Source organism: Falco peregrinus, chromosome 1, assembly GCF_023634155.1.
Source record: "Falco peregrinus isolate bFalPer1 chromosome 1, bFalPer1.pri, whole genome shotgun sequence".
NCBI lineage: Eukaryota > Metazoa > Chordata > Aves > Falconiformes > Falconidae > Falco > Falco peregrinus.
Window position 1 is genome coordinate 68,737,340 of NC_073721.1, and position 22,225 is coordinate 68,759,564.

Below are 22,225 nucleotides of genomic sequence, written 5' to 3' on the forward strand. Positions count from 1 at the left end.
TCATTGATGTGATGTGCTGCTCCAGCAAAGCTGAGGTTGTATTTGCCGGGTAGCAGCTGTTCACGTTGAGAGACTCAGAGTTAGTCAGCCTCCACAGTCTGGAAGGATGTTAGCAGGTTAAGTTGTGAGGCAGTTAATAACTTCTGAGCTTCCCCAAGGACTTGGTCCACCTCCATGGTGACAGCTGCCCACCTTGCCCACAAGTAACTATCGCTGTACATTAGTCACTTTTCTCCCACATCTCTGTATACCCAAAGCAACTAACTTCCCTCAACCTCCACCGAGAGGAGTGCAGGTAGGTGCATCACCTCTCCTCCAAGAACACAAATACTAGACAAAATTAACGGCCTCCCATCCTTCACTGTGTGAACTCCATCCCTTCTGTTGCCGTTGCCTCTCGCTTTGTAGCCAGCTGGGCACCCAGCAGAACCTGGCATGCTTTCTCTGCACCCACCGCAATTTTTATAATTTTAAGTATACGACGAGAAACACCTATGATTTCTTAAAGTGCTGCAGCGCACACCGGAGCGAGCGCTTTCCTCGATCCGCAGTAGCAGGCAGCTGCGGGTGCCGAGTAACACGCTTACTTCTCCGGCCTCACCCTTCCCCAAGCGCTCCGCCGCGCCGCCCCCGGGCCCCGCTCCCCCGGCCCGCCGCCCGCGGGGCACGGCAAGGTGCAGGCAAGGCGCGCTGCCGGCCGCGCATGCTCCGCGCCCCGCGCATGCTCCGCGCTGCCGGGCGAGGCGGGGGCGGTGGGAGCGCGCCGGGGCCTCAGCCCGGAGCAGCGCGGCCGGGTTGTTTTAATGTTCCCGGTTGTTTAACAGAGCGACAGCAATCTGCCTTGTGTCCGGGTTTTTTTCTCCTGTTTAGAAGCAACTTGCAGGAACCCAAAAGGTGGCCGAGTGTTGGTTCAAAGTTTTGAAAACTTACCACGCAACTCATTTTTAAAGGTATACCAGCCTTGGAGCTAACATAGCAAAAGTGTTAGTAGTGATGCCTGATACTCAAATGGCTGAAAGGAGCCAGGTGAAGGCCTGAAACGAGCTGCAGATGTCCTCAAAGAAAACCAGTGACTTTCACAAACTGGACCTGAAATTTCCCTTCAGGGGATCTGCTGGGATTTGACAAAAAGAAACCAGAAATGAAAATTGTCTAAGAATTCCAAATTCAAGTGTTGCATTTTGACTAGCAAGATAAAAAAGGCTAGGAATCAAACACTCTGGACTAGAAAAAAAAAGCAAGCTGGAAACCGTTGCAGGGAAAGGAATGGCAGGAAACCTTTGGCCTGATTGTAATTTCCTATCCAAACAGCTGGAACTAGACTAAGGGAGCTAAAAATAAGCCCCGGAAGGGAATCAAAGTTCCCATGCCACAGTGGAAATCAGCAACTGAGATGGGGAATTGAGCCAGAAATTTTTTTAGTAATACGTGATTTTACATGCTGCTTCTATTCTGGTTTTAGCCAGGAGAGGGGGGGCGTTACCCAGCTAATGTAATACAAACATCTACTGTCTTGAGAAGAGGAAAAAAAGAAGGGGGGGGCGGGGGGGGAGGGGGTGGGTGGGTGGGTGGGAAGGGAAGGTACTGGTTGATGTTAACCTGACTGTCCAAATAGAGTGCTAGAAAAGCTAAGAGAAAAGGATATTTCCAGGAACTATATATGGTGGCACAGCACTAGTGGCAGCTTATAATTTGTTCCCAGAAATATTAAATTAATCAGACCACCTATAAGCCCTTAACATATAAAGTGGCAACACCTATCTTAATCAGCTGTCTAGGGCCAGATGCGTTCTAGAAGGAGAGGAGAAAGATTAAATTCTCTCTGGCTTACTAGAGGACTTGCAAAGATTTGTGTCTTACTGTGTGCACATACCAGCCAGGAATCCAGTCAGCTACCAGAGGACCAGGCTGTAGATTGATAACTTTATCAAGACAAGTGAAAGGAAACATTAAGTGCCTATAAAACTATGATATTTTTCTGGATCGTGTCTTATACTCTTCATCAGACTAAAAGAGCCGTTAAGAAGAAGGTGATTGTCATCATGTTTATCAGCTTGGCTCTACATTTAATGGTGAAGTGGGGATTAACAGCTGGTATGTGGTATTTCTTAACAATTAGAAAGAGACATAGTCCATTAACAGGGCCAGCTGGCAACAATGTAAAATTCAAAACTGGCAATTCTGTTGAAAGCTGGTACTGAAAAAAATTTGGATGTGATAACAATCGTTATAAATGAAATGCTGGCCAGTGCAGACCTTGACAAATGGTGAAGTCTCTTTTCCCAGCTTGGGAAGAGGAAAAGCTGGAAATGCAGGCAATCAGCTTCCTACGACCTAATCTGGGCACTTTAGCCAGTTATCTGAATCTGGCTATTGAATCACATCTGTGAAACACAGAAAAGTGGTACCTGGTGCAAGGATGGTGGCTATCAGACCAGACATCTTCAGAAAAAGCTAGGAAGCAGAGCTGTAATTTTGCACCTAATTTGTTGAATGGAGACAGTAAGTGGAAACATGTATCATTAGAATCTGAAAAGCAGTTACTAGTTTTATGAATATCAACCTGACTGCCAGCTTTTGTTGTAGTGAGTAACTGCATAGTACCTGAATATTTCTGACAAGAAGATTATGGAGAAGCCAAAGATAAGTAACATGAATCAGCAGGATACAGATGTAGACGAAACCTTCAAGGAGAAGCAGGGATGAAAGAGCTTTTACTGTATTTGATCCAATATAGTCTTAATGAGTTTGATGTATCTTCTCATTGGGAGTTTCTCCCAGTTTGAACATGTAGTTTGTCTTGGATTGGTCATCACAATTTTTATTGTGGGGTGTAAGGTCCTCCAAAGTGGATAGGGCATCAACATATTAGCCAAGTCTATCAGTATGTGTTATTAACAATGAGAAAAGACTCATGAGAAATTTATCTGAAAGATACATGTGAGGCTTTAGGCAGTTCTTGGGCCTTATCTGTAGTATGGGTTAAGAAAGAAGTGGTAGTAGTGGGGTGTTTGTGAACTCTGGCAAAACAAATTATGCCACTTGAAATAATTTTTATCTAGTAACACAAAGAAATTATACACTGGGTGCTCTATCAAATTAAATCAGATTCTTCACCCTCAGTTTCAAAGTGCAGTATTAGGAGGTGGGTCATAAGAACACTGAAAAGACTATTTTCCCTGCAGGACAAGGTCAGCAACAAGTTAAAGTAGCAGTCACGGTGTGCAAGCTACCAGCTATGTTTGAGGACTGTTGGATCATGTTCCTCCCTCAGCTTGTATATTATCTAGGCAAGATATTCTGATATATGCTGCAAATGGTGTAAAGTAAGGTTAGAGCTACTAATCAAAACAAACTCAAAGAGATATGACTTATTTATAAAAGGCCCTGCTTACTTCTGCAGGTAAGATAAGGGGAGAGATTGGGGGCAAAATATTTCCTTTGATAAAAAGGAAGAAATATGTGAAAAATTGGGTCTCCCCTAGAGGCTAGCAGACATGCAGAGTTTCTGCAGAGCTTTTCTCTTCTGCAAGTTTTTTAGTGGGTTTGTCAATATTGCAAAAGTTATTTCATAACTTATTTCATAAGTTGGGAAAGAAAAAGAAAACATCTCAGTGGCTGAGAGAGAGTGAGTACTTTCAGTTAAAAAAGAAGTTGCAACTGCCACTGTATCAGCAGTGTATTCACATTTCAAAACCTCTTTCATATCAGATATGGGTGCTAGTGCTTACATTAGAACTCAAACATTGTGAGTTGGAGGTGACTTTGCACAGCAAAAGTCTAATTCTCTGGTACCACTGGAGAGGAATTAGTAATGGTTACATCAGTTGAAAATAACTCATATGTAGGAAAGTTTCTTGTCATGATAGGCCATATATCCCTTCTGTTCTTTGAGCATGGCTGACATAGTCCTAGCATGTTAGGAAAACAAAGCTTAGGTAATGATGGTTGGGTTGGTTTTGGTTTGGGTTGGTTGTTTTTTTTTTTTCTCACTTGCACTCTCCCCGCTACTTTTGCAGCCATTGTCTAATTTAGACCTAATTTTACAGAACAGCACAAGTGTTAAAGACACCAAGTTTTTGTGTGTTTTGTGACACAGTATCTGGAACAAGGAACCCCTATTAATGTCCCACAGCGGGAAACGTGTAACTTAGCTTTTACCCTTCCAAAGGACAGCGGTGAGTTCACCAACCTGTATATATGTAATTAAGACTTAACTGCAGTCCAGCCTCCTGCCCATCTCAAACAAGTAGGGAGGACTAGGCAAAGGAAGTTTTATGGTCACGGAAGGAGGTGATACATGGCATTCAGTGGATAGAATACAAATTCAGAGGAAATCTGGCTTCATTAATTCTGTAGCTCATGGAAAAATGCATTCAGTCGGGATCTTTGGTGATTGGAAAGACTGCATTGTTTGACCTTGTACCAGATGCTCACACAAGGGTATTAATGCTGATGCACGGCTTAACAAAAAAAGCAATAAAGCAAGAATTGGTTGCTCAGGAGAGTATGAGCTCATGAAGAGGTCTTACCCTTAATTACAGAAGCATATAAATTCCAGATTTCTTTTGTGAGGTACAGGGTTGTGCTAATGAAATGGGATTTCGTGCTTTTTTTGGACAGGAACAGGATTTTGTCAAAAAAAACCCCAGCTAACTGTTCCATTATTCTCATATTAGAAATATCTTACAGGATCCTGATAATTTGACTGCTTAGGTCAAAGTGGCCAGCATCTCCAGTATCAATACATTACACTAGAGTACTAAACTATACAGAACCCTGGTTTTGGCTATTCAAACCTTAAATATCTAGGTTTGGGAGTATTTTTCTCAAATTAAATAGTTGCCAATTAATTTAACTAAAAAAATTGTTTCTCAGGGTGGTTCCCAAACAGGAATACTGTAGCACAGGCAAAGCCATATACCCAGAGGATTGCAACACACCATCCTAATGCCCAGGGTGCAATTTAAAGAGGCTTCTTTCTCAAAAGCAAGACAACTCCTATAGGAAGGAAACTGTGGAGGGTAGTACAGAAAAGTAGAAATGGGAGTACTTAGAAAAAAGCCTCAGAAGGATCAGCTGTTGAGCTAAATACGAAGACATAAGAAGCAGTGGAACACTTTTAAAAAAATTAAATTTATGGTTTTCTCTTGAAGGACTGTGAGGGCAAAAAGCTCTTCAGTGGAATATAAGCACACACCTCTGAGGGATCAGGTTTATAACTCATGCTAGCTACCAGAAATAAGTTAATACTTAGTGAAATTCTGAGTAATTTTAGCTCATTTTTAATCATGTACGTTAATGAGGTATAAATATTAGTTGAACAAGAGTTACAGAAACTTGGATTTCAGGGGGTGAATGCAAGAATCCAAACCATAATCTATCCATTTGAAATGTGAACTATTGAAGCAGGCTAGAACTGAAGGGTTTGTGCTCTCTTTGATATATCAAAAAATACTCATGTTTTTTGAAGTACTTGGCAACAGATTAATTCTTTGGAAATCATAAATCCTAGGTGAACTGTGAGAAGTTAGTTGATGGTATGAATGTGACCCAGTTGCTCCCACTACTTTGAGTGCCCTGTGGGGCTGTGTAGAGAGAGTTAAAAGAAGGGGAAAAAAGTTCTGCAGCACTTAGTTGTCTACACTACTCCTTTAAAAGTTCAGTTAAACTTAGGGGTCCCCTCACAGCTGGACAAGAAGACTTGAAAAGTTCTTTCTGTAAAGTGGAAATGGAAAGAATTGGGTACAGTAATAACCACCTGGAATGCAGCAGAACCTAACCCCTCCCTAACTAATCCTGCTATTTTCTAACCTTGTCCTCCATGCATAATCAAAGGCATCGAAGTCACATGCTTCAGAGTCAAGCCTTTGCAAGATCATGGCTTTTGCCGTGCGTAGAACATGCCCTTCCTGCCTGGTGTGCTCTGCCTGAGGAGGTTCTCTGTAGAAGCCATTATTATCTTGGTTAACACTGCTCCCTCCTGTCATTTATTATTTTTAAAGCTCTGTCTTGAGATAAAGACCTAAAAGCTATCAGAAAAGCAAGGAAAACCTCCAAAGAAAAGATATTTTTAAAAGATTGTTAAAATACAAAAATATGCTTAGAATTCATGGAATTTAGAAAACAAAGCATGTAATGTGTGATTGTCGGATCTTAGAAAGCCAAAACGTACTGTGTCATGGTAAAATAAATAATTGTAATATTAGCTATTACCCAACGTTGCTAGTTTCAGATCTTATTTACAGGTACAATATGAGGTGCTTTAGGGCAGACCACACCAATTCCTTCACTGATCCCCTGCTGACTGGATCCCACCGCCCTTATGCCTTTAACATCAACTGTTATTGGATATGCAGTTACTCAGGTTATTTATGTAACAGGTACATAAATGCTGACAATTCTTACAATTTTATAACTAGTCCTGAATAGTTAAATATTGCCAATATTAAAAGCTCCAGCTGTTGCAATCAGGCTCTCAGCTCAGGGAACTGGGTTTCCTCAAGGCAAAACCCAGCACCGGGGACTATTTAAAAATAGACAAAGAGACACTGGAAATCATGAGTCTTGAATGATACGAGAACAGCTGCCCATCGCCAAGTCCAAGAAGCCTCTATGTCGTAAGTTTCATTATTGTAAAGCGATGTCAGGATTTTAGAAGACACGTTGGGCATTTTCAGTATTACTAATTCAGCCCTGGGCAGCATTTACATGGCACCGCGTACATTTATTTCCCTGGCTGTTGCTGCGGGCCTCTCTGGTGGGGCTGTGCGCCGCACCGGCACAAATGCGGGCTCTTCAGCCCGTCCCCGGCTTTGCCGTAGTTGCAGCGCGGGGACGACCGCCTCACCGAGAGCGGGAGTGACCCGGCGGCCCCGGCCCCGGGCGGCGGCTCAGCCTCGGCAGCCGCACAGGGAGGCGGCGGCTCCGGGCAGAAGCTGGGGCGAGGAGTTGCAGCACTTTGAGGACCGGTGTGGAAAGAGGAACTACGAGACGCATCGTCGCCGGTTGCACAACTGAGGCTTGAGTAAAGGTTTGGAGTCACTGCCTTGGTGGATACGGCCCCCGCCTGGCTTTTATTTCCTTATTCCCCACGGGATTCCTGCCTTACATCACTACGCCTCAGGATCCCCGCATGGGCAGAAGCAGCTGTGTAACGGGATGAGCTTTATATTTCACTTATGAACAGCTGGAATAAGAGTTTCCTGCACCAGTCGCTGTTGCCGCGTTGCGCGGAGGACCCCGCAGCGATCCCCCGGCGGTCGCGCTCCATCCCCGGGCGGGCGCAGCGCCCCCGCCCCGCCGCCTGCTCCCCGCCCGCCGCGCCTCGGAGGTGCGCGGGGGAGCGCCGGCCGTGACGTCACGGCGCGGTTGCCATAGGGACGCCTGGGGTCGTACCTGACGGCTGTCGTGAAGCAGCGGGAGGAGAACGAGGGAAGGAGGAAGGGGGAGTCTAGGCCCGGCCCGGCCCCCCCCGGGCCCGCGGGAGCTGGACCTGCGCCGCGCTCCTCCACCCCCGCCGCATCGGAGTCGGAGGCAGGAGGAGGCGGCGCTGCCGCCGCCGCTGGCTATGTAGGGGCCCCGGAGCGGGCGGATCCGGAGGCCGCTGTCCGCCTCTGGAGCGCGGCGCCGGGGCCGGGCCCGGCGGGATGTTCTCCAAGAAGCCGCACGGGGACGTGCGGAAATCCACGCAGAAGGTGCTGGACACCCGCAAGGACCCGCTCACCCGCCTCAAGCACCTGCGCGTCCTCATCGGTGAGGCGGCCGGGAGGGAGGGGGGCAGCGCCGGGGCACGGCCCGCGGGCCGCCGGCCCCCAGTCCTGCCGTGGGAAGGACCGGGAACGTAGAGGGGCCGGCTGGGCGGCGGAGCGGGAGGCGGACTCGGGGCTCTGCTCCGGAGAGGGACCCCCGGCCCGGACCCAGCCTCGCCCCGCCTCGGCACGGCGGGGGCTCCGTGCCCCGGTATCGCGGGGCCGGCGGCGGCGGGGCGTCAGCGGTGTGCCGGGGCCGCGGCGGGGGATGCGCCGCTCCTCGCCGTCGTACCGAGCCAGGCAGATTCCTACCGCCTTTGAGGGTGCAATTCATTTGGCAGCTGTAGATGGGAGGCGAAAAGCCTGTGTGCTTCCCCCGTCAGTTATTCTCTAGAGCTACATAAATGCTGCTAAGTCGGTGCGCCTCGGTAGAAGTGGCTGGGAGCACTAATGGTGCCTGTGACTCCCTCCTATTAATCCATCTCCCCTAAATGCTTACAGTAACGACTTGTGTTTGTGTGTGTTTTCGAGGTAAGAGCTACAATAGTAAGTGCTCGCTAGAGTAGATGTAGGTCAGCATTCATACAGCTAGTCCTAAAACACTTCTGGTTTGCAGTTGGTCAAGGAGGTTGGTCAAGGGGGGAACATAAGCACTTTACGTGCTGCCGCGGTTCCATGTGAGCTGCTGTTTAACCTAATCACTGAATTAGAAATGGTGATCATATAGAATATATATATATATCATAATGGAAAAAAAAGTAGAGAAAAACCAGAGTAAAATATTCCAAAATATCTGTTAGTTGCCTGTGTTTATAAAAATGTAAGTCGTTGTCATCAAGCTGCCCTTGAAAAAAGAAGTTTGCTCCAGAGCGCCTTTTGGGCCCTTCAGTTCTGTAAATGCATGTGTTGCTTCTGGCAGTTTATTAACGTGTGAGCAGAGCTGGGTCAAGAGCAACTGTGTTCTGTATTTAGCACAGAGTACTGAACAGATTATTTTGAGTTCTGCCCATAGTCTGGGGTTATTTAAATACCTTAGCCTCAAAAGCTGGATTCTTTCCTTTCAAAGGAAAATGGTTATTACTCCTTTTTTTCCTTCTGTATTGGTGTTTGAAGGAACAGGTGTTCCTGTATGGCAGCATCTGCTGCTGCATAACTTATTTTCTGTAGCATAATAATTATTTAGACTTGAAATGGGGAATAGTTGTGTAGCTAGCTGTCCAGGACACTTCAGTAGCCAGAGGTACCCTCTTGTCTCACTCAGAATATTAACACTCTTCTTAACTAGCTGTATGGAGCCAGTTGTGGCTTGCTTTATGTTGGTGTATATTTGTTTTTAGCTACATCAGCAGTTGAAACTTAAGAGGGAAGAGCATTATAAAGAAACTGCCTCTCTGAATTTAGGTTTCCTAATGCTAAAATATGTTGAATATATCTAGTTTTGCTTTAGTCTGCAAAACAGTCTGTGTGATCTTGATCAAATCTATTCTAGATTTGATGCTTCAGTTGCTCGTCTTTTATTTACAAGATTTTCCTTTAGCTTTGTTGATACTTGAATGCATTCTGTTAAGGTGCAAGCCGTGAGCTTTCTGTCAAGCAGATGTTCCTTCCTGTCTAGTCTAAGGTTTCTGCTTACTGGCTGTAGGACAGACTAAATCTGCTGGGGCATGTTTTCATGTGATGGCCATTCCCCTTTCCCCACCTGCACACGTGTATGTCTCAACCTTTGAAGCACAGCTCCAGATATCCTTTCTCCAAGTTTGGCAGAATACAGTGTATGACTGTGTGAGTAGGAAAGGTTGTAACTGTACTCTTCAGATTGCCTGTCTCGGGTGGATCTACAAGATTTATCATTGTGCAGGTATTCTTAGATGCGCAAGGTACAAACGCAAGGTCTTTTTTTGGGGGACAAGGGGACTAGGATGTTTATGTATTCCTATTGTAGTGCAAGAGGAGTATGTAGCAGATTATTTGAAGCCCATCTTCTGCTGTGATCACTTCCTTGCCTTATTAAATTTCCCTGCTTCCTAAAAACTGGTTTTCAAGCATAAGCTCTATGCACTTTCTTCTCCAGTTGTTTCTTTGGCTAGTCTGCAGGACCAGATGACAGAAATAATGTGCCAACCTAAGACAGACTGCTGCCTGAGGTGGCTTCGCATGCAGACATCATCCTGCAGCTTGAGCAGTGTATTGCTGCATTTTCCTGTTTATCTTTTTTCTTCAGTGACAACTCCCTCAGCATAATAATTGGCATGTTTCCATGTGCTCAGGGGAGCCAAGCTAGCTATTGCCAACAGACTATCTGAGGGGAGAAGGGAGGAAATCTCAGTTCAGCACTGTTCAGCGTCTTTATGAATGAAAAATGATTTGTCTTGTTCATTGCTCTTAGCCCCTGCATACTGGAGACTGCTGTTTTGTATCCAGGAGGAGAGAATTTTCTCTTGTTCTTAAGCTTAAAATCCTTTCAGTAGGCCTGCAAGGTGTATGGGACCAGAGTTAATTTTTGTTGTTGTACTTTTTAGTCTTTGGTTCAGCAATGATAAACTGAAGTGTGGCCTTGGATTCTTGGTTAAGACTTGAGGGGAGGAAAGGGAGTACATTTGCTTGCCCTCTATTTTATTGGGGCATCCAAAGCAGTACTCCAATAAGCTAAAATAATGGAATAGCAATGAAAAGAGGTGAGTGCTTGTGAATTATAGACTGCTGGTTGTCTATTAGCCAAAGAGGAGAAATCTAAAAATGTCATTATGCTAAAAGATTGACAGTTGGATCCTGCAAGGCAATGGTGCAAGTCAGGCATCATCTAAAAGTATTGAAGATAGTACAGTATGTTAGTAAAGGACAGAAGAGACAGAACAGTTTCTGAGAACCTTACACGAAGCTAAGTGAATGGATGGCACAAAGGCAAGTGACATTTATTTTTAACAAATAAAGAAGTAGCGTACATTAGATGGACTTATTTAAATGCCTTTTACAAGATAACTTGGAGTGCAGTGAGTTGTATTGTTTCAGGAAAAGTATCTTGTCATTGGTGACAACTCGGTTTAAATTTAGTAAAAACAGTCTGCCTAAAGAATATAGAAAATTTTGTGTCTTTGTGGAAGGGTGGTGTACCATGACACCAAATGTCATTGCAGCTTTAGTAGTCTTACTGCTGTTGTCAGTATATGGAGGATTTAGATATGGGAATGACTCAGATAAGTGTAAAACTTCAAAGTGAAAAGACATTGAAAGCTTTGGAATCTCTTTCTGTAGGGGCAGATAATGGAGAAACCAAACATCTATGAAAAAGACTAGGAAATAAAAGTCTGTTAAGGCCTACCAAATTTGAAGTTACAGTAAAAGATTTTTGCTTTGAGAAGCTACTGAGTGCTAGACTAACTATCAGTTATAGGCATACAAGGAGGTGCATTTGCTTGGGTTTTTTTGTTGGAAGGTGTGTGTGTAGGTGTCTTTTTTTTTTTTTTTTTTTTTTTTTTTTTCCTGAAACCCTGGTAGATAACTGCTCTTTGCCACTTCACTCCAATGTCCTGTCTCTGGCTGGTTCTCTGTTCTGCTTCAGCATGTCTCTATTCAGCCTTTTTCATAATTCAGGAACCAAGGAAAATGGTGAAATTCAGGTGACCAGTTCAGAATTGATATTGTTATTCGCTAAAGTAAATATAACATGTGACCAATTAATGCATGTCACAGGCATGAGGTTTTTTTCAATAGAGCTTAAAGCCTTTTAGGAGACCTCCAAGTAGTAATAAATATTATTATCACTAAGAAAAATTGGACAGATACGGACATCTCATATCCTGGGACATAGCAGTCTGTGAGCGAAGGTAATCAGCTTTTCATTGTTTTCCTGCTGCTGTATTTTTCTTGACACAGCTGGAGCTATCGCTATCTGCTTTAAGAGATTTGATTGTCTTGAGTCGTATTAGGTTCTTCTAGTAGGGAAGTATTCATCCCCCTCTTTTTTTTTTTTTTTTTTCTTTTTTTTTTTTCCCCCCCTCTACTTCTTCGTTCTAGGACTTTCAGTCTCATCCAGTTCCCTAATGCAATCTTGTTCAATATGTGACTTTTTGTCAAAGTATTCTTCTGTCTTGCTTCTGTATGCTGGAAAGGCTGTAACAGTTTTGTTCAGTGTCAGCTACTGTGGTGGTTAAGAGCGTATCAACCTTGAGTGGGAACGTCGAATGGAATTCCCTTGTATGACAGTGGCTCAGCCTTGTCAGAAATGAGGCCCTGCTATAAGGAAAGCTGCCAGCTTCAATTAGTGCAGGTATAATCACTGAGACTTTTCTAGCAGATCGGGGGCACACAGTGTACTTTATGGAATTAGGTATTGACTGCAGAATGAAGCCTATGATCTTCCAGAAAAATTTTTTAGCGGTCCCCAGTGGATTAGCAACTAATTGCAATTTTTAGGATTGTTAAGAGGAAATAATGTGGAAACAGCATTGCGCTGTTCTTACCAGTTTTGCGCTGATTAATCAGACTTCAGTATCAAACTAAAATTCTGTGAGTTTCAAATGATAGTTCATGAAAGTTTGTTCTAGTAATCCTTCAAGCATCAAGTCATGCTTCGTTTGTCCTTTTGTTAAAACAGTGCTTTGAGAACTCTGTAAATAATTAAGGCAGCTAGATATGGGACCGTTTCATAACATCATACCTTAACAATATTAGCTTCTTGTTTTATTCTAGTTTGATATCAAATATGTTGCTGCTACCTGTTGAATTTGTAGTTTGTCAGAATTTGTAAATATATGTATTTAAAAAAGAAAAAGCTAACCCCCCTAAATATTTAATGATTTCTGTTTAATCTTATTATGTGCGAGTCAAATGAATATACTTTGTTTAACATTTACTTTTAGGGCTGAATTGGTCAGAGAAATTCCCCCACACCCTTTTTTTTTTTTTTTTTTTTTTTAGAGTAGGATTTACAGGCCTGTCATCTGTTAATCCAGAGTAAAGGAAAAAGGAATATATTAGGAATATATTGTTTCTCATAAATCATTTTATTTGCATCTGATACCTTAAAAATACACTGATTTCGTCTCTGGGAACCATGGAGAGAATGCCTGTAAAACATATGCTAAGAGAACAGAGTATTTGAAGTATGGGGTAGTTTTTTATTATTTTGTTTTGTTATTCTTGGTGGTTGGTTAGTGTTCAACGTCTCATGTAGGCAATCTCTGAAAGGGAGCAGTCAGGCTATACTGGACAGAATGAAACACTGCGTTGGACATCCATTCTGATACGTTGTTTAATATTAAACAATATATTTAAATAGAGATTGCATTTGTCTAAAGGAATTTTAATTTAAATAATCTATTCCACTGGCATTCAGCCCTAATGCTTCAGCTAGATGGCATTCATTGGTGTTGCACATCATCTACATCACTCGTTACAATATCACTTATATACTCTAATAAATGAAAAATGTTTTATGGTTGTTAAAGTGAGAGGCAAGTGAGAAGCTACAGCAAAACTAGCTGCTTGGAATTTTCTTTGGAGAAAGCTGTTCCAGAAGTTTCTGTGGATGTGCAAAGCTATTATTTTTGGCAAGAGTTGTAGATTTTATTTTTTTCCTGGTAATTCTAACTGCAGAGGACATTTCACCACTGTAATTCATGGATTTGGCTGTGGGTTGCGTGCAGTTTAAGAAATGAGACTTGATGTTCTATCAGTTTTGACTTAACCCTGAACCCATTCTGTTCTGTTTTGGCCAGGAGCAAAGGGGGAAGAACTGCTTTGCTTTAGGATTTTGGCTAATGTTACACTCGACTTGCAGAGAGCAGCAGCAGCCAGTGCGGCTCGCTTGCCAGGGTCAGGCAAAGGAAAGGTCTGTGTGGGTTTAGCCTTGTGACAGTTTGGGATGAAAATAAGTACATTAGTATGGAAGTGTTTGAAATTGCTTAAATAAAAGCTTAAGTTCTGGAACATGCGTGAGTTGTTAGGGAAGCGTATCTTAAAAGTTTACTAGTGTAAGTATTCTAAGGTCTGCAAGCAACCTGAAAGAATTAGCTTGGAGAGCTGTCAGCTGCTTCTGCTCATTCATATAGAGCACTGCTGGTGAAATGTGTAGCAGTTTGTATGTGTGTGATGTTCGTTGATGATGTTAGCCTGCTTGTTCATTCATGGTTTTTTTCCCCCCCTGTATATTTGTAATCTAGAAGATGGTGGTGATCAGGAGTTTGGACTTGCAAAGATTTCCTAAAGTTCCTGTGTTTCTTTTTCAGTACCAGAAACCTCAAGAATATTTTCTTTGAAAAAAATATCTTCTAAAAAATACTTGTTTTTTTTAGAATAGCTGTTCGTGGTCTGAAACGGTAAGGGCTAATGTGAAGCCCATGCTTAACACTTTTGCAGTTGTAGCTCCCTGTTTGAAATGCTCTGGTTTATCAGGTCTTTCACTTTTGACAGTCTGTTAACTGTGCCAGAGCCACCAGTTAGTTCCAGCGGAGGTGGAGGTTTTCCACTTAACCTTTCTAAATGACATGCTTTTCTGTTTGAGAGACTGTCTGTGACTGAACCTCTATACTGTTTTGCTGTAAAGCAGCAGTTAAATTTTTCAGTTTGCAGAATTAAGAATGAGCAATTTCTATTGCCATTTTGATTGTATGTTAACTGAAACTGAGGATGCTTAGAAACCTCTTGCTTTCTAATGGCACCAATTTGTTCTGAAGATTGTTACTGAACTCTTCAGTCTATAATGGGCCTCCACTTCACAGAAATAGACCAAGTTTGGCTGTCTTCCAGGTCATTGTTTGCTGCAGTTGTCACTGGTGTTTTATTTTTGGGTAAGGATGAGGGAAAGTGACTTAAAAGCAGGATAATGTTTTTGTTATGCAACTGTTGTATCAATTTAAGATATAAACATACAATTAAATTCTGAAATGCTTAAAATCAAATGTAAAATTAACCACAACTTGATCTGTAATGATGTAGACTATTCTGTTAAATGGCATGGTAAATTTCTGCAATGCTTTGTGTGAACTGGTGAATGTTAATGTTCTCTTTAGGAAAGTTAATATATATCTAAGATCTGTGTGGAGTTTTGTTATAGTTTTTAAGTTCAGTATTTTGATTGTTTACCTTTTAAATTCTGCTCTGTGCAGAAAGTACAAGTTTACCTGCTTTATAGTATTTTAATTCCATACAGCAGGTGGTCATCTAAATAGTATAGATACATTTCCCTTGCTAGCACAACTTGTTTATAAATATGTAACAGATGCTGTGGATTAGTTTATAGTAATTTTTAGGGTAGTATGTAGAAAACAAAATAAACAGAGAAGGTGAATTGTGTAAGTTAAAGCCCACTGAGATCCTCTTTCTACAGAGGATTGGGGTGTTGTACATGTAAACTTGTAAGCTTTGCAGAATCTGGCTCAGGTGATTCCTTATAAATTTAAATACACAGTAAAAATCTGTGTTGCTTTTTCTGGGTCATGTGTTACGTCTGACAAAGTAATTTTTAAGCTCTTTGAGGTGGTAGTCTTGTGTTGTAATTCTAACTATGATATGCTGGTGAAATAGTATCCTCCCTCTAATGAGTAATATTAAAGGATTACATCTTTATTGAAATACTTTTGTGGATGCAAATTATTCCTGGTTATAAAGGGATATGCTGATAACTGAACTATAATAAAAGCATTGGAACAAACAGGTTTACTGTCAGGCAGAGTTCTGTGTCAGAACAAATTTTCTGCAAGAAAATTTGGCCTAGAATCTATCCTTACTAGAATGATCACTGTGGGCTCTTAAGCTTTGAGTATCTTACTGAGATACTGGAGAAGAATGTAACATTTCAGAAAGTTCTGAACAATTAACCTTCAAAAGAGTTGGCCATTTCAAAATACATGAAAATGAGTTCTTAAGAAAAGAGTTGGCCACTTGAAAATGTAAGAAAGTTTCTAAAAGCACAGTTACCTGTAAGCACAGTAGTTGGTAGGAGAGGTGGAGAGCTTTTTTGTTTTGATTGTTGTGTTGGGGTGTTTTTTTCTTTAGTTCATTGTTACAGTTCTCATAAGGCGGGGAATAGTAGAACTTCCAAATTTCAGTGGATTTAATGGAAATATGCGTTCCAGTTGATCTGATACTTGAATGCTCTTGTAACGAGGGTCATATGAATAGCTTAGATAACTAGTTTTCCATTTCTAGTTGGGTTCTCTGTTTCATGCATCAAAATAGAATAGAAATCTGTAAATTGAATACAACTTCTAAAACATAAACCAAAAAGGTAACTTAGCTTCTTAATGCTGAACACAGAAAAAACTAAAGCTACTTCTAGAAAAGTTTTATGGGAGGAAGAAAAGGACAGAGAAGCTGTACAGTGTCTTTTTGTTCTTAAATGTAACTTTCTCCTTAAAAAAAACAAACAAACAAACCAGAACAAAACCAAACAAAACAAACAAAAAAAACCCCTTAAGATGCCCAAAACCACCACTGAACACACAGAGTTAATGCAGAGATCAGATCCGTACCAATTTTTAAGTTACAGAAAACTATTAAGGAAAAGTCAGCAAAGATCTAAGTTTCTTGCTCTTGTGAGGCATGAAGAGAACTGCGTCTTCTTGACAAACAGCTTCCATAAATGATGCTGGAAACCTGAATTTAGTGTAGTGGAATTATGCTTTGTAGAGTAGAAGCTGTGGTTGCTACATTTTTGGAATACATGTCCCATTTTCCCCTCTCCCATTCTGAGAAACTTTTTGAACTATTTTGTATGGTGCCAGATCTATTTCTGAGTTCTTCTCTCCTCCCAGTCTGGGCACAAGTACCGAGAACACAAGTGATGCATTAGTTTGTGTTAGCTACATGAATCTGTGGTAGGAGAATACAAAGTTCTTTTGTTTATAAATAAATAAATATATGCAAGGTAAGTTAGGGATGAAAGCTTGTTTCTGTGTAACCCCACTTCATGTAGAAATGAGGTTATGTCTCTCTTCTTAAAAAGGCAGAAAAGATTAAGTAGCCAAAAAAGGCAAGCAACTTCCTGCAAATTCCCGGTTCGAGGCTATGTGAAAAGGACACACATGTGCTCCTTGTGGAGGTGATGATTTTTACCTCTCTATGCAGCATTTGTGATCCTTTGGGAGAGCATAGGGAAGAGACAGTGACCTAGTGTTGGAGAAAATGGCTTAATGTGAGAGAATTGAAGAGCTGTATCTTTAGCGGATCACAAGGATAAAGGTGAACTGAATGTTTTCCAGATATTTATTTGGGGGGACAGAATCAGATCCTTAATTAAGAAAGCTGTAACAGCAGCGTATAGCTGAAAGTTTTAACGTTAAAGTAATCAGGGAGAGCAGTAGTCTCTCTATGTGTTGGTCATGTGGATTGTGTTCAGTGTGGAGGCATCTATGAAATGGAATGGGCTGTGCAGGTGGCCAGACTAGCTGATTTCCAGGTCAGACTCTTTGAAGGTCTACATTGTTACCTCCGTGCTGTATCTAATATTTTTTTTTCACTCTTCTTCTTTACCATAGTTCTTGGTCAGGGTATGCATAATGAGTTCCAAACTTCTTGACTGATACAAGGTTCCAAATTTTGGGACTAGCAGCTTACCGAATCGCTATAGGTGTCCTTCAGTGATGAGCAGAAGCTCTCTTTTGCTGTAAGTGGCAAACCTGTCAGATGCACAAGTGTATTCTGCCCTGCCCCCCCCCCCCCCCCCCCCCCCCCCCTTAGAAGGAAAGCTGGTTTTCAGCAGTAACAGAAATTTTGGGTTTTTAAAAAAGTATTATTTTCAGATAATTCCAGGACAAAATTGCATTAAATAATATGTTATGCTTTTATTCTCTTCCATCGGAAGTGGTGGAATTTATTGCAAGAATTCAGTTGTTAACTGTTTGGTTTGAATTCCAAAAACTTGCTTTTGATTATGCTATCAGATGTGACCCTGGGAAGAAATTATGGTGAAATGCGTTTGTTAGAATGCCAAGTCAAATAATTTTTTACTTTCATCCTACTCTTCCAGACTATAGCTGTATTTTGAAGGTATGCCTTTAGTGTTAATTGGGTGTTAATTGTAGGAGTGGAGGTCTACCAGTGCACCTCTGAGTCTTTTCTGAGGTGGTTGACACCACATTGTTCTTAAAGAAATAAGTAAGAAATAAATAAAAATAATAATAAAAAAGGATCATCCTTTGAAATTCCCCCCACCCCAAACAGAACTCTGGAAAGGCAGAATGCCTTACCGCAGTGCCAGTTGTGTGTGTGCACGTGTCACACAGTAATTATGTGGTAAAACGAGAATCACTATTCAGCTGGTTATGTAGGCAAGCCTTAAGTCTGTTGCCTGAAGTATGTGGAAATAGTGTCTCCGAGAATTATGAACTGTTGTGTTAAGATTGAGTCTTTAAAGAATACATTTGGTTAGGTTTCTGTATTTTTCTGCTTCAGAGTTGACCCATGTCTGGGGAAAGAATGAGGGCCTATTTCAGGAAACGAAACTTTTAATGTGCCTGCAAAAATGCAGCATTCCTGTGTGTTGACTGGCAGAGACCCTGTTTAACTGCTTCTGATCCGTTTAGTGTTTGGAACTAGTGTTTTCTGCTCCTCTGCATCTATGTTGCACTGCTTTCTATGAGCAGTTCCCATACACAGTTGGTAATCTTTTAGTCCACGTATTTTTCTGCCACCCTCCTTTCTCCTGAAAGTCTCAGTCATTGCTTTTTTCTGCCTTTAATCCTCGTATCTCAAACCCTTTTGATTTGCTTCCTGCTCTATTTTATTGCCCATTATCTAGAACTCACTTAAGGTTCTGCCCCGTGAGTGACATGGTTATAATGGTTGTGCCCATGTTCTAGTTATAGCCCCATTTCTTGTGCACTTGTCCTGACCACCTGAAAATCATGTCCTAGTTTGTTTGAAGTGGAATTGTTTTTTGTTGTCCTTACTGTAGTATTTCAGACTGTAACCTCTAGCAGTTCAACTGCTGATCTGTAAGTGGTGTAGCAGTTTCTGCACAACTGGAGGTTTGGTAGTTGTAGACTGTCAGGCACATGCTTGCCGCTCCGGACCACTAAGTTTATTGCTATCCAAGCTGCTTTGCTTTAAGAGTTATCTTAGCTTTTGTCTTCTTTGAAAACACTCTGGCTCCACAACACTGATTATGCAAGACATTTGCAGTATCAAAGCATTCTGTCAAAATTGAACATGTGTTGGAAACTCTTATAGCAAGATCTGTGATAAAATTGGATTGACAATCCTCTAGAGCTACATAATAAAATAGGATTGAAAATATGCCGTGCTTTTGGCCATGCTTTCAATCAATTGTTTCTGTGCTTTATACTGTATCAGCTGTATATCCAGTCATGCGAGATGATAAAGATTGATGTAATTCTAAAAAGGGTTAAAAACCTATGATCCAGTAGAGAATTAGAAGAAGACTTATAAAAGATAGGTCTACAGTGAAAGAAGATGCCTCAAGGTATAGAGCTGGTGAAGGGTATAAAGGTTTCATTTGCCTCACCTTTGTTCATGGGTGTTTTTGGTGTTTTTTTTTTTTTTGTTTTGTTGCTTTTTTGGTTTTTTTTTTTTTTAGTTTTGTTTCACATCAATATTCTGAAAGGGGGGAGTTTTACCTTTTAAAATACTGTCTCCCTGTTCTTCTGTGCTTCCATACAATTGTTCTGTCCACCTAGTTTATCTACTCCTTTGTAGCCAAATAACAGGACAGGGAGTGTCTTTTGGTTTGGTGTGTACTGAGGCTTGAAAGAATTGATCGTTTAAAATGATCAATTTAAAATTAATCTAGATAAATCATCATGTATTTCTTTAGCTGGGGATTTGCACAAAACCATCTAGGGGGTTGTGGGAAGAGAGGCTGGAAACCTTCCTGGGCTACAAAAGAAAGCGTACCCCTCTACGCTCACAGTGGTGTCTCCACCTCAGGATATCCCTGAATGTCTCACCAGCCTCTGGTCTCCTGAGACCAGACAATCAAAGGAGTATGGGGGACTGGGCCAGACTGGAAAGGAAAGTGCATGTTGGCGCTTGGAGGGAGTTAGGAAGCAGCAGTGGGAATTTAGTGCTGCTGTTTGCTTCCTCCCAACCTGTTTCTCTAAAGAGCAGACGAGGTCCGTCCTTACCATCCTTCTCCCATTTCTTAAGTAAGCTTAACTGTGTCTAGAAATTACAGTTAGGGACAGCGATGGTCTTTCTGATACAGAGTTTGGGCAGCATAGTTAGCATTATTTCTATTAAATTAACAATTAAAACAACATTCATCTGTACAGTGCTAGTCCTGATGGAATTCTGGTTCATGAATGGAGTTTGCAGGCATTACTGTCATGCAAACAATGACTGTGCAAGACACTGCTTCCTTATATAAAATTGACTGGGCACTTAGAGCATGCCATACTGAATTCCAGTAGCTTCAATTGAAAAGAATGAAAACTTCAAGAACTTTACCAATAATAATTTTAAGTATCTTCAGTTCTTACTTCTGGATAATGGTATGCAGTGGTTGACTGAATATTTGAAAGAAGTAAACCCAAGGTTCTGTTCTGTTTTTCAGAGAATGCAGAATCAATTGATCTCAAACAGTTTTTCGACCTACATTTCTCACATATATATTATGTGTTCTTTGAAAACTTCGTGACTATTGAAGTAGGTCTTAAACAAAAAGGTAAGTATTTAAAATAGAACACTTTTTGGTTCGGTCCTTGTGTTCTTGTTATAAAATAAAGCAGGTTGTTATAAATGAAGCTGTATCTGTGGTCACAAATGGCAACATTAGTTGTACAGAAATATGTGTAAGCACTGACTTTGCTAAAAAAGGCAGAGCAATTAGAGGTACGTGCAGTTGAGGTGAGCAAGGAGCATTTGTTCTCTGATTACTGGTTTTGCCCTTTTGCAATGTGAGGATTCTTAAGGTGTTATAATACCTTTTGTGTTCTGCAGAATTATTCTGAGTTTTGTTTAACATAATCTCTACCAGCTGTTGATGCCGTAATAGAAAGTTACACAAACTCTTAACTGTTATAAACCATACCTATGAAATACACTTTATTGCAGAAGGCATGCAAAATTATAGTTGTAGAAATGCATGTTTTTGTTTTACACATCTAAGGGTCTTTGTCAGTGCTCTTTACATTTTGTTTTGATAATGAAAACATATCTTCTGTTTATTTTTAATTGCATCTAGGTCACAAGTCTCAAAGAGAAGAATTAGATTCTATTCTTTTTATTTTTGAGGTAAGATCATTTGTATATTCCCGTATGAGTTTTTTTGCTTTGAATTAAGTCATGTTAAATAGTAACAGTACAGCTATTCTACAGTTGCCTGGAAATATGCTTTACATCTAACTGCATTCCTTCTTCTCTTTGCTTAGAGTTGAATGTATGTGCTTTGTGTGAGAAGACAAAGAAATTGACTTGTAGTTTTGCAGGAAGATATAAAAAAAATGTTTTCTCTGTCTGCAGATAGTTCATTACTTTGTGGTGGTGGTGTTTCCCTCCCCCACCCCCATTCCAATGTGGTACACACTTCAAAATTCTTAGAAGGGAGATCTCTGATTAGTCATGATTTTTTTGACCTTCTGATTGCATGCTATCTCTGATTTTTCTCACAATAGATTACTACTGCAGAATTAGTTTCTACAGATCCCTTTTATTTTCTAAAAGATCTATTATTTGAAAATAGCATTTCACAATATCCTCACCAAAAGCATATTTTGAGTTAAGATGAATTAGAAGCTAATGTAATGAAATCGGAACATTTCTGAGCAGAGACTGTAGTACAGAAATAGCTTAGAATGTCAAGGTTTTTTCTTTCCTTTTTCATGGAGGCTTCTAATTATAACAAGGATTGTGTTTTTTGAAAACATCTAAAATTGAAAGTTGATGAATGCTTATCACATGGCTGAATACAAGTTGGTTTTTTTTGTTTGTTTGGGTTTTTTTGGTAAGGTACGTTGGTACTTCAAACTGTGGGGTTAACTGTTTCAAGGAGAGTGAATTTGAAGAGAGGTAGTTCATCTGTTCACTGGTTCCAGCATAAAGGGATGTTAGGTGATGTGTGCTTTGGAAGCAGTTGTAGAGGCTGCTGGAGGGCCGTGGACAGGAATTCCTTTGGGAAATCAGATTATTTACAAGTTGCTAATGCCTCTAGCATAACCATTGAAGTGCTACATAACAGATTTTTAACTGCCTCTGTCACTATCACTAACTGTACTCTGTTTCTTACCATCTGAAGATGATCATCCTTCAGTCTAACTGGGGAGGTATTAGCCCAGGTCTTTTCTGCATTGTTTTCCTGCAGCTCATTACCCCTCTGTTAAGAAGGCTGAAGCAAATGTTTCCTTGTGTCACAGAGGCAAGCTGACAGCTTAGCATCCTAGCTTAAGCCTCTGTAAAGGTGGGATAACCTAATACAACCTCTTGTGAACCAGAGCAACTGGGACACTCATCCCATTCCACTCCCTTTGCAGTGAGTAGCAATATCCAGCAGGGAGGCAGTGGAGCCAGATAAACTGCAG

At 41.2% G+C, this 22,225-nt stretch overlaps 1 protein-coding gene across 13 annotated transcripts in view; it reads left to right on the forward strand.

The window, feature by feature from the left end:
• Positions 1 to 7,390: 7,390 nt before the first annotated feature.
• The window catches only part of RALGAPA1 (Ral GTPase activating protein catalytic subunit alpha 1), a 132,900-nt gene continuing 118,065 nt past the window's right edge, over positions 7,391 to 22,225 (forward strand). For 4 of the 13 annotated variants that reach the window (XM_055793215.1, XM_055793268.1, XM_055793314.1 and 1 more), the window contains exons 1-3: positions 7,396 to 7,755; positions 20,263 to 20,373; positions 20,893 to 20,942. In XM_055793215.1, coding sequence (XP_055649190.1) covers positions 7,650 to 7,755; positions 20,263 to 20,373; positions 20,893 to 20,942 — 267 coding nt within the window. In that variant the 5' untranslated portion in view covers positions 7,396 to 7,649. Of the gene's footprint in view, positions 7,756 to 20,262; positions 20,374 to 20,892; positions 20,943 to 22,225 lie in introns of all 13 variants that reach the window. The other 9 variants (XM_055792761.1, XM_055792896.1, XM_055793038.1 and 6 more) reach the window with 4 other exon arrangements.